Source organism: Microcaecilia unicolor, chromosome 3 (assembly GCF_901765095.1).
Source record: "Microcaecilia unicolor chromosome 3, aMicUni1.1, whole genome shotgun sequence".
Taxonomy (NCBI): Eukaryota; Metazoa; Chordata; class Amphibia; order Gymnophiona; family Siphonopidae; genus Microcaecilia; species Microcaecilia unicolor.
In genome coordinates, this window is record NC_044033.1 from 530369039 (window position 1) to 530387719 (window position 18681).

At 44.2% G+C, this 18681-nt stretch overlaps 1 protein-coding gene across 1 annotated transcript in view; it reads right to left on the minus strand.

Annotated features, from left to right (window-relative positions):
* The window catches only part of CDK19 (cyclin dependent kinase 19), a 391521-nt gene extending 373213 nt beyond the window's left edge, over window positions 1–18308 (minus strand). Inside the window, exon 1 of the mRNA XM_030199212.1 lies at window positions 17944–18308. Coding sequence (XP_030055072.1) covers window positions 17944–18071 — 128 coding nt within the window. The 5' untranslated portion in view covers window positions 18072–18308. The remainder of the gene's footprint in view (window positions 1–17943) is intronic.
* Window positions 18309–18681: the final 373 nt, after the last annotated feature.

Consider the following 18681-nt stretch of genomic DNA (forward strand, 5'->3'; position numbering starts at 1 on the left):
CTTACCAGACAGCCCTTCAGCAATATCAGGTACAAAAATAATAAAAAGAACCAGCCCAAAATCAAACTTTGATAACATCCTTTTCCTCAGAATGAGCTACATTTACCATTATCCTCTATCGTCTTCCACTCAACCAGTTCCTAACCCAGTCACTCCTTTTAGGGCCCATACCGAGAACACTCAGTTTATTAGTCTATATGGAACCATATAAAAGGCTTTGCTAAAATCTAAATACACCACATCTAGTGTTCTCCCTCTATCTGGATACCCATTCAAAGCAATTAATCAGATTTGTTATCAGACCTCCCTCTAGTGAAACCATGTTGCCCTCTGGTCCTGTAATGCATTGGATTCCAAATGCTGGATATCTGCTGACAGAAGTATAATTAGTGATCAAAGAGAGCACTGCCCCCCCCCCCCCCCCCCCCCAATATTGTAATATTATCTGCATAGGTTTATTTTTATCTTTAACATCTGACTTGTTTCACCATTTACTATGCCTCTTCACACTTTCTACCTTGAATAATATTTTCTTTTTGTCCTTGTAAGACCAGTCTAGATGAGTGGTTATCCTTCCTTACAGCAGGTAGAGACACAGCCAAACCTTATCACCTTTCTTATATAGGCTGAGGTAGCAGGGACGCCAACTAGTATTCTCAGCCTCCAGCAGGAAGGAGATGACTAGGCTGATTTGCTCAGAAATCTGTGACAAGCAAAATCAAATGGAGCAAGCCAATAAGACCACCCCTCCCCCCACCAGCACAGAGTTCTGGAGACTGGCTGTATAAAATTACTGAAAAAAGTTTTATTAACTGCTATGGACCAGTTCTCACACTGTCAGGTTGTTGTTGTTCATGGCAGCTATGCCACAGCTTCCGCCTAATTCAGATCTGATGTCTGTGGGGGATCAATACCACAAGAGTCTGAGACTACTTACAGGTGATGGGATCTATGGCAGCAATCCTGAAAGCAGTGCTCTGGTAAAGGACCCATTTGCAACCATTGCAATGGTTGATCCTAGCCAGGTGATTGTCAGCAAAGATAGGAGAAAGGGAAAGGAGTCTAGCATGGTGAAGAGAAGCACCTAGAAAGGGGAAAGGACCTAGAAACTCCCCCATAGGTAACTACAAACAAAATTAAAGGGCTTGGGGGGGGGTGCATTGCTTGGGTCAGGTATATCAGGGGTTTTGATCCTGGAGAAGGCCCAGTACTCAGTCAACACTGCTCTACCTAATATACTATCACTCCTGCCTCAACATCAATCTTGTAATTCCTGACAAAGGAATGCAACAACCACTAATTGGTTGTCCTACAGATAACCTCCAGGAATACTAACCAAGCCCCTGCCCAAGAGGTTACTTGAGATCTTATCGAGTGAGCCCTCTGGAACCCTTCTGGTACCTTCTTCTGACTGAGAATCTAAGTCACCTCTATTGCTGCCTTAATTCACACCTCAATGAAGACATAGTGCCTGTGTCCTTTTGTTGACCCTGTGATGAGTTTTACAGAACACTGCCCCTCACCTTAAAGAAAAGTTCTTCTCTAACTAGTCTGGGCCACCTTAAGAGCACTGATCCCGTGAGCCAGAAGGGGCAGAGTCAACACCAGGGAGTTTAAGACAGGGCCAGGCTGAGGTTAGAGAGGCCCAGGGGAAGAAGAGCTGAAGCACAAGTGTACACCTGTACAGAATACATTTAGCCGCTGTAACATGGCTGAGGTAAGCAAACTTTTGCTTCACATTAAGAGTGCAAGTCGTGCTGAGGCCTGGCTAGAACCAGACCCAAGTTCTCAGAAGATCTGAGAGCTAGCGGGCTGTTTTGGGGGCGGGGCAGGGCAGCCCCACCAGCCACAGACTGCTTGGCCTGCTAGCTAGAGGCCTACTCAAAGACTGCTACTAAACCAGAGAACTGTTGCATCTGAGGTTCCTGACCTGAGAAGTAACAGATCCCAGGGTTCAGATCCTTGCTGCCGGCTGCTCACACAGACACCTGACAAAGACCAGAGCACAGGCTAGCCAGAATGCTGGAGCAAGGCAGGGCAAGCACAGGCTGGCTGGAATGCAGGAGCAAGGAAGGGCAAGCACAGGCTGGCTGCAATGCAGGAGCAAGGCAAGAACACTGGAACAAGGCAATGCACACTAAAGTCTGCAAGATACCAGGAAGCCTGTTGCTGAGGCATTGGTTGAGTGTAGGGCACTTCCTTAAATACCTAGGCAGGATATGATGTCAACAGTCAGCACCATCATACAGAGCTATAAAAAGGAGTAGAGAGATTTGATTGCGAACAGGAGATGGCATGATGTCAAAAAGTTGAAGCCAATTAGTTTTGTCTCTGTTTCCTCTCCCCCACTTAGATGTCTTTCCACGTACACTTAAAACAAAGCAAACAAACCTATGACCTGCAGCATGCACGTTGTTGTTCTTTATTGTTGATAGCATTTTTATTTAATCTTACTTAATGTTGGTAGCATTTTTATTTAATCTCACTTAATCATTAAAAAACTCCAAACTGCCCAAAACACAACAGCCAGACTCATATTTGGAAAAGCGAAGTACGAACGCGCCAAACCCCTAAGAGAAAAACTACACTGGCTCCCACTAAAGGAACGAATTGCATTCAAAATTTGCACCTTGGTCCATAAAATCATTCACGGCAAGGCCACGGTCTATATGTCAGACCTCATAGACTTGCCAACCAGGAACACAAAAAGGTCAGCACCCACATTCTTGAATCTCCACTACCCCAGTTGCAAAGGACTTAAATATAAATCAACATATGCATCCAGCTTCTCCTTCATAAGAACGCAACTATGGAATAAACTACCAAACATAAAAACAATGCACGACCTAACAATCTTCCGAAAATTACTAAAAACCAACCTGTTCAAAAAGACATACCACAATGATCCATCCTAAATACTAGACAACGAATCTCTACGAAAACCCGACAAAACCGAACTCTCTAAACTTGACTGCTCCATTTACTCTGTCAATAATGAATGTTAACGCACTACCACTTTATTTCTCATGCTGGAAATGAACTTTTCTATACTTGACTGCCTAACTTACTCTGTAATTCACTCCATCATTTATGAACTTTAATGCAATACCTCTTTGTATTTCTCATTCTGGAAATGGCGATCACCGTTACGGCATAATGTAAGCCACATTGAGCCTGCATATAGGTGGGAAAATGTGGGATACAAATGCAACAAATAATAATAATAATAAACATGCCAGCTTGTGCAGCATATGGATGTACACTGAGGAAGTAGAATAACGGAATAACTTTACATAGGTACATAAGTACTGCCACACTGGGACACACCAAAGGTCCATCAAGCCCAGCATCCTGTTTCCAACAGTGGCCAATCCAGGTCACAAATACCTGGCAAGATCCCGAAAAAAATCGCCCAGAAGCAGTCCAGACCTTTTTTAAACCCCACTAAGCCAACCGCCTTTACCACATTCTCTGGCAACTAATTCCAGAGTTTAATTACATATTAAGTGAAGAAACATTTTCTCTGATTCGTATTAAATTTACTACTTTGTAGCTTCATTGCATGTCTCTTAGTCCTAGTATTTTTGGAAAGAGTAAACAAGTGATTCACATCTACCCATTCCACTCCACTCTGTATTTTATAGACCTCTATCATATCTCCCCTCCGCTGTCTTTTCTACAAGCTGAAGAGCCCTAGACGCTTCAGCCTTTCCTCATAGGGAAGTCAACCCATCCCCTTTATCATTTTCGGCGCCCTTCTCTGTACCTTTTCTAATTCCACTATATTTTTTTTGAGATGCAGTAACCAGAATTGAACACAATATTCAAGGTGTGGTCGCACCATATACCGATACAAAGGCATTATAACATCCTCACTTTTGTTTTCCATTCCTTTCCTAATAATACCTAACATTCTATTTGCTTTCTTAACCACCGCAGCAGCACACTGAGCACAGGGTTTCAACATATGATCACCGATGATGCCTACATTCCTTTCCTGATCGGTGACTCCTAATGTGAAACCTTGCATTACGTAGCTATAATTTGGGTTCCTCTTTCCCACATGCATCACTTTGCACTTGCTCACATTAAAGTTCATTTGCCATTTAGTTGCCTAGTCTTGTAATTTTTCACAATCCTCTTGTGATTTAACAACTTTGAATAACTTTGTTTCATCAGCAAATTTAATTACCTCACTAGTTACTCCCATCTCTACATCATTTATAAATATGTTAAAAAGCAGTAGTCCCAGCACAGACCCCTGGGGAACCCCATTATCTACCCTTCTCCATTGGGAATACTGACCATTCAACCCTACTCTGTTTTCTAACCTTTAACCAGTTTTTAATCCACAATAGGACACTACCTCCTATCCCATGGCTCTTCAATTTCTTCTGGAGTCTTTCATGAGGTACTTTGTCAAACGCCGGTAACATTCTGGCAACAGATCTACCACAACGATTGGACAATAAAAACAGACACAACCCAATTCCTCTTAGAATGGGACAACAGATGTAGAACCATATTAGACAATATTGCTCCAACCCAAACCAGAACCTCACACAGAAAGAATTCAATAGCATGGTTCAATGAAGAGCTGAAAAAACTCAAAACACAAGTTAGAAGGTTAGAACGTGCATGGAATAAAAAGAAAGATGACCACACACTTAACGCCTGGAAACTCCAAAGAAAATATAAATATACCATAAGACAAACTAAAAGATTATATTACAAAACTGTAATTGGACCAAACTACAAGGACACACACAAAGTCTTCCAACTCATGAATAAACTACTAGATACTACTCCAGTCACAACCAACAGCAAAGATGCACCAGGAGCAGACAACCTTGCGAGATACTTCAACGAAAAACTCGTACAACTGCGACTTAAGATACCTGTCAGCACCACCGATTATGCCGAACTCCTTGACTGTCTAAACCCAGACCCTGGCATTTACCCAGCCGACAGAACCTGGACCAATTTCGAGACACTATCAGAGGATAGCATCTCCCAAAAGCTCAAATGATTTGCCAAATCTCATTGCAAATTGGATATATGTCCAAACAACCTTATGACATTTGCTCCTCAACAAACACCTGAATTATATGTTACAAAGTGGACTCTTCTCGAAGGAGAAAAGAAACATTCTACTCACCCCCATACCCAAAGATACAAAGAAAAGTGCCAGCAAACTAACCAACTACAGACCAGTAGCATCCATTCCCTTAATAACCAAACCAACGGAAGGATTGGTGACCAAACAACTCACAAACTATTTAAACAAATTCTCAATACTCCACGACTCCCAATCAGGATTTCGGTCTAACCACAGTACTGAAACAGTACTAGTTACTCTCATGACCAAATTCAAACAAACGATAGCAACTGGAAAGAACATATTACTTCTACAATTTGACATGTCAAGCGCTTTCGACATGGTTGATCATGGAATACTATTACACATCCTTGTGTACTTCGGAATCGGAGGAAACGTACTCAATTGGTTTAAGGGATTCCTAACCACATGATCATATCAAGTAAGGTGAAATTAGATCTTACCTGCTAATTTGCTTTCCTTTAGTCCCTCCGGACCGGACCAGGATTGGACTGTTGGGTTGTGCCCGCCTACCAGCAGGTAGGAAGTGAGCCCATTCGTGTCTCTCTCTCTCTCTCTCTCTCTCTCTCTCTATAAGATATTACAGATATATTTATAATACTTCTTCTGTGCCTGGAATCATAATTAGAGGCTTGACAGGGACGCTAAGGAACATCTAATTCGACCACTTCAGCCACATGGATACCAGAATGCGGAGTCCCACAGGGATCCCCCCTCTCGCCGACTCTATTCAATTTAATGATGATACTCTTGGCCAAACTATTATCAAACCAAAACCTCAACCCATACATATATGCAGACGACGTAACGATCTACATCCCATTTAAACAAGATCTAAATGAAATTTCTAAAGACATCAATCAAAGTCTCCACATCATGCATTCATGGGCGGACGCATTTCGGCTGAAACTTAACGCAGAAAAAACCCAATGCCTAATACTCACCTCTCAACATAACAAGAACAAATTCACCATCATTAACAAACCAAATCTGAACCTTCCAATATCGGACACCCTAAAAATTCTTGGAGTTACCATCGATCGACACCTAACACTCGAGAACCACATGAAAAACACAACCAAGAAGATGTTCCACTCCATGTGGAAATTAAAAAGAGTAAGACCTTTCTTCCCAAGGACTGTTTTCCGTAACCTGGTACAATCAATGGTGCTCAGCCACCTAGACTACTGCAATGCACTTTATGCCGGCTGTAAAGAGCAAATTATCAAGAAACTTCAGACAGCCCAGAACACTGCAGCTAGACTCATATTCGGTAAAACAAAATATGAAAGTGCCAAACCCCTACGAGAAAAACTACACTGGCTCCCACATAAAGAACGCATCACATTCAAAATATGCTCCCTAGTTCACAAGATCATTCACGGAGATACACCAGCCTACATGTCAGACCTGATAGACCTACCACCCAGGAATGCCAAAAAATCATCCCGGAAATTCCTCAACCTGCGCTTCCCTAATTGCAAAGGTCTGAAATACAAACTAATGCATGCGTCAAACTTTACCTACTTGAGCACATAGTTATGGAACGCATTGCCGAGGAACTTAAAAACGATCTACGAATTAACGAACTTCCGCAAACTACTGAAGACCCATCTATTTAACAAGGCATACCACAAAGATCAACCAATGTGATTATACACAACTCCTCCACATATAATCAGGAATGTCTTACAATATTTGCTTGCTATACCACGATCATGTTCTTTTTTTTCATTATCTTGTTACCCAAGATCCTACTGTAACAAATTGTCTAATTCTAACTTATTTCCACCATTCTTGTTGATTGTAAGCCACATTGAGCCTGCAAAAAGGTGGGAAAATGTGGGATACAAATGCAATAAATAAATAAATAAATAAAATCCAGATACACAATGTAGAGCAGTAATTTGTTATAAATCGTACTCGGTGTGTCATTTGGAGGGGCTGATTACAGGGACACCCTAGCATATGTTATATTTGTGCAGAGATTTTTTTCTCCTGGTAAAGGGCCACTAAAACAGACATCATGTTATAAGAATCAGGTGCCCAACATCGAGTTTCTATTTACTTATGACATTTATCTCCCACATTAAACTTGAATTAGGTTGAAACCTAGGAGTATTTAAAATCTTTCTTTTTTTTTTTTTCCTGTGCCTAGATCAAAAGAGAAAGATGGTTGTGGGAACTTGCTCCTTTTGTTTTGTGGAATGCAGTGGTATATTATAAAAATGTAGCATGGTATTATAATGCAGTTCTCTCTCCCTTATCTGTATTCATCATAAACAGTGGAGAAAATAAAAATGGAAAAATAGGAGGAAAAGACCTCATTTAGACCTTACTCACGTATTTAGGAACAAAGTTTCCTTAACATGTAGTTGGGCAAAAAGTCATCATTGGTCTAAAAAACCTCCTCTCACCATTGTTGAACGAGACTGATAAATTTTATTTGACAATAACTCTATCATTCAATAATCATTAGCTCTTGGTATATTACTTAGCTTTTTAGCATAGCTCGAAGTCATTGTCAGCTGCTCTGTTTTTGTCTGCGCGCTGTAAGCGCTGCTACTCCCAAGTATGGTATTATAATGCAGTTCTCTCTCCCTTATCTGTATTCATCATAAAGAGTGAAGAAAATAAACATGAAAAAATAGGGAAAGGGAAATGGGACTTGATATACCGCCTTTCTGAGGTTTTTGCAAATACATTCAAAGCGGTTTACATATATTCAGGTGCTTATTTTTTTGTACCAGGGGCAATGGAAGGTTATGTGACTTGCCCAGAGTCACAAGGAGCTGCAGTGGGAATTGAACTCAGTTCACCAGGATCAAAGTCCACTACACTAACCACTAGGCTACTCCTCCACTCATTTAGACCTTAACTCACAAATTTAGGAACAAAGTTTCCTTATCGTGTAGTTGGCCAAAAAGAAGCGATTGTCAGCTGCTCTATCATTCAACAATCTGGAAATGGTGACATGTAGCTTAGCTCTTAGTATGTTACTTAACTTTTTAGCATAGCTCGAAGCGATTGTCAGAGCAGCTCACAATAGCTTCGAGCTATGCCAAAAAGCTAAGTAATATACTAAGAGCTAAGCTATATGTCACCATTTCCAGATTGTTGAATGATAAGAGTTATTGTCAAATAAAAATTTCAATTTATCAGTCTCGTTCAACAATGGTGAGAGGAGGTTTTTTTAAGACCAATTATGACTTTTTGGCCAACTACACATTAAGGAAACTTTGTTCCTAAATTCGTGAGTTAAGGTCTAAATGAGGTCTTTTCCTCCTATTTTTCCATTTTTATTTTCTTCACTCTTTATGATGAATACAGAAAAGGGAGCGAGAACTGCATTATATCATCATACTATAATTATAGAAATTCTGTAATGCACACATATGATACAGAGATCCATGTAATAGTTGGTTATATTATAAAAATACACTAATATTGTTTATTGCTGCTATTTAAGAGAGAGATCCTATATAATAATTCTCACCACCAACGTTGCCTGTGTCCGTGGCTCCTGGAGTTGCTGAGCTAGGCTCCGTAGCCAGGATGACGTCACTATCCTCCCCCTGCCTGGGAATCAGCTGTCAGTGCGCCGCTCCCTTAAGCGCGGCACCACAGAACCCCCCCCCCCTCGGTACATCACCCAAGCCCCCCCCCCCGGCACATCAACCCCCCACACACACACACACGTCACAGTTTCCCTCCCTCCTAGATCCCCGAGTTTCACGGTCTCCCTCCCACTTCCAGGATCCCTCCTCCCTCCCAGTTACAGGATCCCCCCTTGCTCACAGTTCCAGGGTCGTCGTGCCTCCCTTCCTCCCATCCACTGCCAGCCCCCCTCCTTACGAATTTTTGAAGTCTCAGTTACCCAGTCGGGGTTACAGTGGACGACAACGGCAGCAGCAGCAGCAGCATCGGTAAACGGCGTACAGGCTCAGCCCGTCTGTCTCTCAGCTCTGGTCCCGCCCTTGCGGAAACAGGAAATGAGGGCGGGACCAGAGCTGAGAGACAGAGACGGCCCAAGCCTGTACGCCATTTACCGATGCTGCTGCTGCCACTGCCGTCGTCATCCGCCATTACCCCGACTGGGTAAGTGAGACTTCAAAAAATCGTAAGTAGGGGGGCTAGCAGAGGACGGGAGGGAGGGAGGAAGGGACGCACGACGACCCTGGAACTGAGAGCAAAACAATCCTCAAGATTCATGTCCTGTTAAAAAAGCGTTATTTAATCTAAGAATTTGTCCACATTAAGTTCTCTGGAAAAAGAAAGTCTACCAAAGACTGCTGACTTCAAGGAATTCCAATCTTCTTTCAAACTTTGTTTCCACAGTAACTGAAAAAGCCAATCAGATCATCCACCAAGGGTATGCCCCAGCTGTCATCCATACCAGTACGATATATCACTTCTCCAAGATGGGTTTTTGTCATCTTACTCCAATGTACTCCATCTTTCTAAGTGGCCAAGTACACAAGACATCCTTTTAAGTTAATACTTAACACCTGTTCCATGTTCAATGAGAAAGTCCCTAAAAAAAAAAAAAACCTGCTACCAACATGTTTTCATTGTACTTTGAGCCTGTCAGAATTCAAACAGTTGAGTCTCTTTGGCAGTCTGTGTCTTTCTCCCACACACACACACTCTGTCAGTCTATCTCTCTCTCACTCACACACACACACACACACACACATACACTCTGTCACACACACACACTCGCACATTCACTCTCTCTCTCTCTCTCACACAGTCACTGTCAAACACACTCTGTCAAACATACACACTCAAAGGAAAACCTTGCTAGCGCTCGTTTCATTTCTTACAGAAACAGACCTTTTTTACTAGTATTCAATAATATGATGAGAGCTACCTTCATGCAGAAGTCCAGAGTCAGTCTAAATGTGCCAACATTTTCCAGTTCTGTGACATATATTTATTTCTTCTTCAAGTATGTTTGGTTGTAAAAGGCTTTTTTTTTTTGTGGTGGGGGGGGGGGGTAATTTTTGTCTCCTGGCTGTGTGTTTGTATATAGATGAGTCCTGGAATAATGATGACTGAAGGAAAGCAGCAGTAGAACAGATGGAGCTGAATGGCATTTGTTTTCCAAATGGTGATGCATAGCTTGATGGGATATCCTTGTTGTAAGACCACAGTAAATCATTTCTTAGTTTCTTGTTTAAAATGAACTAAGGATGAACAAATGTGGTGGAGGGGAAATGAGTTAGCATGAGTTTAGCAGACAAAATCTAGCCTTAAAATTATTAGCTGGTTGATATTAAGCAGAAGTTAAGTAAGTCGACATCAAGCTTCCTAATATTATTTGATTACAGCATTTGCTCAATTACAAACACAATTATCCTATATAATAATTTGCACCTCCAACCTTCTACGTCTAGATGCCTGGGTTCGTAACATCCATAACTACTCATTGCCCCGCCCTCGCGTCAAAACATAATGACGTCAGAGGGCGGAACAGTGAGAGGGAAGGGAAGCCAGCGCCAGCCAGCCAGAGAACGTTCAGGTACAAATCGAGGGGAGGAGAGAATCACGAGGGGAGGGAAGGGCAAGGCAGAGGAGAATGGATGGGATGGGAGGGCAGTAGAGGAGAGAATCGCGGGACACGGATGGCAGGGAACAGGAGAATTGCTGGACATGGAGGGGAGGGAAGAATTGCTGGACATGGAGGCATAGGCGCCGACTCGGTGGGTGCTCGAGCACCCCCAATATTTGACCCGTCCGAAGTCCCGGAACGGAAGTTCCCTGCCAGCCCGACCTGCGCTGCCCGCCCTCTCCTTCCTGCGTGCTACCCAGAATTTAAAAGTTCTTACCTCAGGGTCCGGCGGCAGCAGTGAAAGGCAAGCAGGCTCGGCGCTTCAGCCTGCCTTCCCTTCTCTCTCAGCTCTGCCTCTGGTCCCGCCCTCATTTCCTGATTCCGCAAAGGCGGGACCAGAGGCAGAGCTGAGAGAGAAGGGAAGGCAGGCTGAAGCGCCGAGCCTGCTCGCATTTCACTGCTGCCCTGGACCCAGAGGCAAGAACTTTTAAATTCTGGGCGGCATGCAGGAAGGCGAAAGGCAGGCGGAGGACTGGGAGAGAGGGCGGGCAGTGCAGGTTGGGCTGCCACTCGGAGAGGGAGGGAGGGAGGGAGGCGGGGGGCCTGGAACTCAGAGGGGGGCCTGGAACTCGGAGGGGAGGAGAGGGAGGGGAGCATAGAACTCGGAGAGGAAAGGGAGGGAGGGAGGGGGGCATGGAACTCGGAACCCGTACGCCGTATGCGTTAATGAGCGCTGTGTCAAACTCAGAATGGCCGCAAAGCAGGAACTCGTGCTACAACTGGCAGTTGACGTCCAGACTCCTGCGCCGCTCAAACTCCATTGTAACCAGCAGGGTGACAGGAAGCGGGCGAGCGCGGAATTTGCACCACAACTCGCCTCCTAACGGTTCCCTTAAAAACATAATCGCCATTACATGATAACCTTGCTAGCGCTCGTTTCATTTGTGTGAGAAACGGGCCTTTTTTACAAGTTAATAAGATGTGGATGTTACTGAATTCTATTATTCTGTCTCACTGTACTTCCAGTTCTAGCACAGTGTAAGTCATCACAAGGGCGAAATATAAGAAAACCAATGAACTGTTAGGGGCGTAGAGCCCATTAAGTTATATTTAAACAAATGAGAGATCTGCATGAAAGAAAATATTTATTTCTATTATTTTGAGTTACGTAAACCACTTGTCCCTGAAACATGCTCAAAACAGAATAATGCATTTGTACAAAAGAAATGAGGTGAAGATGTGATTCCATGTGCCCCAATGAAAGGAGAGTTTAATCTTACTTCCATTCTTTATAACATCAGACTTCCCAAACAGATTAAAACAGTTAAGATTAATCCATCAGTAAACAGGATATCCTCACAGAAATTTGGCCATATATACTGTATTGTATAGAACAGTGTAGAAAAAATAGCACAAAATACAGCCTTTATTAGTGCTTTTTCCACCTTTACAATACTTTTTTAAGCTGTTTTAGCGATAGCTTTAATTTCATGATATTTTATATCTACATGTGGGAAGCTTTTAAATAAATTAAAAAGCTGTCAAATAAGTAAAAAAAAATTGTCTTCCACCTTTAAAAGGCACTACTTATCCAACTGGAACAGCTTTTGACTTTTTACAGATGGACCATGCATAGGCAGTCCGTTATTTCTAACAATCTTTTGCTATTTTCAATAGCCTTTGCTATTGTTTGGGGTGAATCAGTGTGATGGCAATCGCCTCCTACTGCCAGCAAACTCCACCTACTGGGTTCAACCCATATAATGGGCTATATAGCCTCACCCCGTTTCCTGTTGTCAATCTAACCTCCTTAAAAAGGAGTGCAGAGTTCCAGGAAGTAGAACAGTTTCTTCTGGCGTGGGCAGCTGCTGGACTGCAGAGGACTTCTGTAAACAGGTGAGAGGCGTGACAGCTGGTTGTAATGGAGGCCTCAGATTCCTTCTGTCTTACAGCCTGGTCCTTGAAAGGTGGCATCTGAAATGGAAGGGTTATTTGCCGCATATGTCCAGGTGTGGAGAGTCTGTGAGTGCTGCTGTTTGAAGTGTGGTTTGTCTCCTTGGTGGGTGGAGTTGACTTCCATTTTAGTGTTCTGCAGGGTTGGCTCAATCAGAGCTTGGCTCCAAGTTCTGTCAAAATCCAAGTGGTGGCTCTTTTGCTTCCGAGGTAAGATGAACAGAGTTTCCATAGCAGCTCAGTTGGAAGTAGTACAGTTCTTGACTGCTATCAAAATTTGGCTGCCATTGTGGTCGGTGGTGCATGAGTGGGATCTTAATTTAGTGCTAAACACTCGAGTGGGTGCTCCCTTTGAACCTCTGTGGAGGGTGACTCTGAAAGACCTTTTGTTGAAGATGGTGCTTCTGGTGGCTGTTTACGTGGCCAGAAGAGTGTCATAGTTGCAGGCCCATTTTTGCAAGGACTCCTGTTTGTCATTGTCTGCTAATTCTGTGTCTGCATTGTTTTGTATTTCTTGCCTAAGGTGCTCTCCTTTTTCATGTGAATAAGTTGGTATCTTACCTGGTGTTTTTGAAGGTCTTTGCAGAAGGTTCTTGGGGTATGATCTGTAAGTTAGATGATCATAGAGTACTCATTTGGTATCTGGAGGTGACAAATTCCTTCAGGAAGTCTGATCACCTCTTTCTTTTGTTTAGTGGGTTATGGGCAAGGGTTTTGGGGGCGGCCCCTGGGAATAACTCAGCCAGACAAGGTATATAAGGTGGCAGGGATATCAGGGACAGACCAAAGAGTCATCAAGCCCAGCATCCTGTCTACAACAGTGGCCAAACCAGGTTACAAGTACCTGGCAAGATCTCAAAACAATACAACACATTTTATGCACTTATCCTATAAATAAACAGTGAATTTTCCCCAAGCCCATTTTAATAATGGTTTATGGTCTTTTATTTTAGGAAGCTATACATACCTTTTTTAAACCCTGCTAAGCTGTCTTTACTCTTACTCAACACCCTCACTTATCACCCCTACCACTGCAATTTCCCCACCCCTAGCTGTCTGTTCATCTGTCCAATTTAGATGTTGAGCAGGGACTGTCTTTTTCATGTTGATTTGTACAGCACTGCGTAAGTCTAGTAGCGTTATAGAAATGTTTAATAGTAGTAGTAGTAGTAGTAGTAGCTGTCTTTACCACATTCTCTGGCAACAAATTTCAGAGTTTAATTACATGTTGAGTGAAGAAATATTCTCTGATTCATTTTAAATTTACTGCTTTGTAGATCCATTGAGCACCCCCTAGTCCCTGTTTTTTGGAAAGAGTAAACAAGCGATTCACATCTACCTGTTCCACTCCACTCATTTTATAGACCTCTATCATATCCCCCCTCAGCCATATTTTCTCCAAGCTGAAGAGTCCTAGAAACTTCAGCCTTTCCTCAAAGGGATGTCGTCCCATCCCCTTTAACATTTTCGTCGCCCTTCTCTGCACCTTTTCTAATTCCACTATATCTTGAGATGCGGTGACCAAAATTGAACACAATATTCGAGGTGAAGTCGCACCATGGAGCGATATAAAGCCATTATAACGTCCTCATTTTTGTTTTCCATTCCTAATAATACCTAGCATTCTATTTGCTTTCTTAGCCGCAGCTGACACTGAGCAGAGGGTTTCAACGTATCAACAACGATGATGCCTAGATTCCTTTCCAGATCGGTGACTCCTAATGTGAAACCTTGCATTACATAGTTATAATTTGGGTTGCTCTTTCCCACATGCATCACTTTGCACTTGCCCATATTAAACGTCATCTGCCATTTAGATGCCCAGTTTCCCAGTCTTGTAAGGTCCTCTTGTAATTTTTCACAATCGTCTCGCGATTTAACAACTTTGAATAACTTTGTGTCATCAGCAAATTTAATTACCTCATTAGTTACTCCCATCTCTAGCTCATTTATAAATAAATAAATAAATCTTGTCCGAATCCCTCCCTCCGAGTTCGGGATCTCCCTCCCCGCTGAGTTCCGAGATCCCCTGCCCTCCCTCTGAGGTCTAAAAGTAATTTTACCTAGTCGGGGCTGCAGCGAAAAGCATGCAGGCTCAGGACGTCACTCTTCCCTTCTGTCTCTCTCAGCTCTCTGGTCCCACCTTCATTTCCTGTTTGAGGGCGGGACCAGAGAGCTGAGAGAGACAGAAGGGAAGAGTGATGTGCTGAGCCTGCATGCTTTTCGCTGCAGCCCCTAGGTAAAATTACTTTTAGACCTCAGAGGGCGGGCCCAGAGAACTGAGAGAGACAGAAGGGAAGAGTGATGTGCTGATACTGCATGCTTTTCGCTCCAGCCCAGACTACGTAAAATTACTTTTAGACCTCAGAGGGAGGGCAGGGGATCTCGGAACTCAGCGGGGAGGGAGATCCCGAACTCGGAGGGAGGGATTCGGACAAGATTTATTTATTTATATCTAACTTTTTCATTTAGTGCAATTTATTCTAACTCTCCCATCTTATTTCTTAGGCTTCTAGCATTTACATATAGACATTTAATACTACCAGGGCTGTTTACTAAACTGTGTTATAGGCGCATTACCATTTCTAACATGCGTTAACCATGTACGTGCCTACAATATCCCTATAGGCGCATACACGATTAGAGTGCATGCTAATTGTAGGCATATTAAAAACTCTAACGTGCCTTAGGGCCCTTTTTTGTTGTTCCTGTTTATATCTTGCTCGGCAGTTGGCAGTGTTACATTGCATCTTTTGTCTGCTTTTTCTTTAAAAACACCTGGTCTACTATCATCTCTATTGCAACCTTGCTATCGGGATACCCTATCTTCCCTGTTTTGGCGATATCTTTGAAAGATACCTTGTTCTGAACCATATGCTTTTGAACTACTGTCAGCCTTCCCCTAGATTCTAGTTTAAAAGCTGTTCTAATTTTTAATTTGAAAGCTGCTCTAATTTTAATAAGAGTTCATCCAAGGTAGAAAAAGAAGCGTAACAATTGCAGGTGCTAGGGATGAGTGAAATGGTACTTAAACACTGCCAGTCCCGTCTGCATTCTGACTCCAGTAGTCACTCCTCCTCAGCATCATCATTAAAGCCGAAACTCATCAACGCTGAGTCCTGCTACTGCTGCTGAAGGTTACCTTTCCTCCCTCTCTCATTCATTATTTCAGCCTTTCTTATCTCACAGTACAGGCAGTCACATAAGCAAAAAGTTAAAAATTCTGCAAAGCTGCCAACCACTCCCAGAGACATTACCTCTGTGCCCCAGCACCCCGCAAATCTTCACTAATGTCATAATTTCACATTATCAGTCTGTGGGCCTCCAAGAGAGTTAGAATAACCATCAGAGCAGCACTTCTACACCACTGTTCTCTCCTCCTACAGCATGCCTCTATCTGCTACCCTCTCTGCTCCTCTCCATTTCTCTCCTTCCCCAGCACCTGTATCCCGGTTCTCCAGTTTCTATGCACTTGCTCATGGGAGAATGATGTAGGGAACACCTATACCCAGGGGTGTGCTGGTAAATTGCTAACACGGGGCTCTCTCTCGCCAGCAAAGTAAAAGAGAATTCAGGAGGGGCCCAAGCCCACATTTTGGGATCCATTTGTTAAAGTAGCCATGGAGAACTGGCTCCCAAAATTCTTAATAACTTAACAAACGGCTCTTGAGAGCCTGTGAGAGCCTGCTCCAGCACACCACTGCCTACACCCCCTCTTCTTTTCTACTGTGCACATGCTTCCCTCCATCACATCACTGCCTTCCTTCTCTGTACATCTTCCCCCTACAGCACATCACTGGCCACCTCATCACCTTTCCCTCCCACCAGTATTTACAACCCTTCCTCTCATCCTTCCTACTACTCCACACATGCTCCCCTCCATCACCACCCCCTTTCCTCCTTCATCACCCTCCCTCCTTCCTTCCTGTGCACATACTTCCTCATCAGCCTCCAACCAACACCCCTTTCCCTCCCTCCTCTGCATATGCCCACCTTCAGCCTCTCATCTGCACCCCTCTATGCCAACCTGCTTCCTGTGCACATGTCCCTTTATCACCCCGGCACCTCCCCCCTCTGTCCTCTGCACATGCACATCACCTCCCACCAGCACTCTTTTCCCTCCTGCGCCCCTTCCCTAGGAGCAACTCAAGGCAATCTGTGCCTGAGAGGAGGGATCAGCTGTTGCCACACCGCCTCCCCTCCTCTTCCCAGCCCTGCAACAGCAATAAGCCGAACGATGAAGACAGTACCAATGGGCCCTGCTGATCGTGCGCCCTGTGAATGTGATGTGAAAGTATGCATGAGAGAGGGGGGTGACCGGCAAGGCCTTAGGTGCATGGGTCTCTGAGACCCCTTTTTACCACAGCAGGAGTGGAGAGAAGTGGTGGTAGCTGAAAGGCGGCCATGAGGGAGTTTATGCCAGCCCAGAATGAAGTGAGGAAGTCACAGCTGGAGTCAAGGGAGCCAATTTTTTTTTTTTTTTTTGTGACATTTATATCCCACATTATCCCAAACAAGTTTGAGTTGAATGTGGCTTACAATAAACAATATAGAATACATAATAAAAAATAATGTTTGCCCTCCACTCCCCGCTTTGATGTAAACAACATGCGACCAGCTTTTCTTATATGAGTACGCAGCTATGGAATTCACTCCCAACTCAACTGAGAACGATCAACGAATTAACCAACTTCCGCAAATCCCTGAAAACCCACCTCCTTAACAAAGCCTTTCACGAGAACCCTTACTAACTATAACACAACAGCTATCCAACTTTATTCAGAATGTATCTTTCTACAACTGCATGAACAAACCCTCTTGTCTTCATTAACTTCTTTTATAACACGAATTGTACTATTTAACCTGCTTTGGCGATGCCACAACAGGTCTTTGTAAGCCACATTGAGCCTGCAAATAGGTGGGAAAACGTGGGCTACAACTGCATAGGAGCCGGCTCTGTGGGTGCTTGAGCACCCCCAATATTGATAAAATTCCTTGTGTGTGTCCAGGGAGGGGTTATTTCCTCTGGGCTTAGCACCCCCAAAAATTTTGAAAAGTTGGCTCCTATGGCTACAAGTGCAATAAATAAATAAAAAAATAAAAAAATCATAGGGAGTTCCAGGCCCAGTGGAAATAACCCCTCCCTAGACACATCCCAGGAATTTTGTCAATAATGGAGGTGAGAGCCGACTCCTAGGGCTGCAATGCCTGCTCTCTCCTTCCTTCCTCCTGTTGTCACCAGAACCCCTCCCACTCGGCACATGCCCCGCCCTCCCTCCGTCCATCATCTACGCCCCGCCCCCTTCTCCTTCCTTACCCATCCTTGCGCTTAGCTTTGTAAACATGCCCGTAGGTTCCTCTGCCCACTTTGCAGCCTTCGTACTCAAAAAGGTCCTCCACGCGCTCCCGCTCCGCCGCCAGCTTCGTTTTAAAGTCGTAATCCATGTCTTCTTCCGCTTAAGCCATGGAAGCGGAGCTATAGGCAGCCCCGCTCCGCCGGCATTTCCTTGTTTTGGTCGGCTCCGGAGCCGCCACCGCCGAGGTCGTTCTCTCGCCACAGTCTCCGACTGAGGCAGCGCCAGCAGCGTTACCCGCGCCCGCACTGCACGCCGGGAAAGCGAGTCCGAGCCAGGCGCGGCCCCGGGCCATCGGCTCCCTCCGTTCACTACAGCTCCCGAGCGGCTCCGCGGCCGGCACGCATGCGCACTGCGCGGCTCGAGCGAGAGAGGGGGGGGGCTTGAAACTTTCCGCGGTTCTGTGTGTGTGGTGTGCGCGCGCGGAGAGCGGGAAGCGGCGGTGACGCTTTTCTCTACCGCTGACACAAGGTCAGTCAGCGCTGCGGTATTGTATTAGTAGGCTGGCGGGCAGCTTCCTGAAGGTTTTGATGGGGAAGCCATATGTAGGATCATGTAAGTATAGTGACATGCAGATACTACTTCTACTACTTAACATTTCTAGAGCGCTACTAGGGTTACGCAGCGCTGTACAAAATAAACAAAGAAGGCCGGTCCCTGCTCGAATGAGCTTACAATCTAAAGAACATCAATAGAAATCA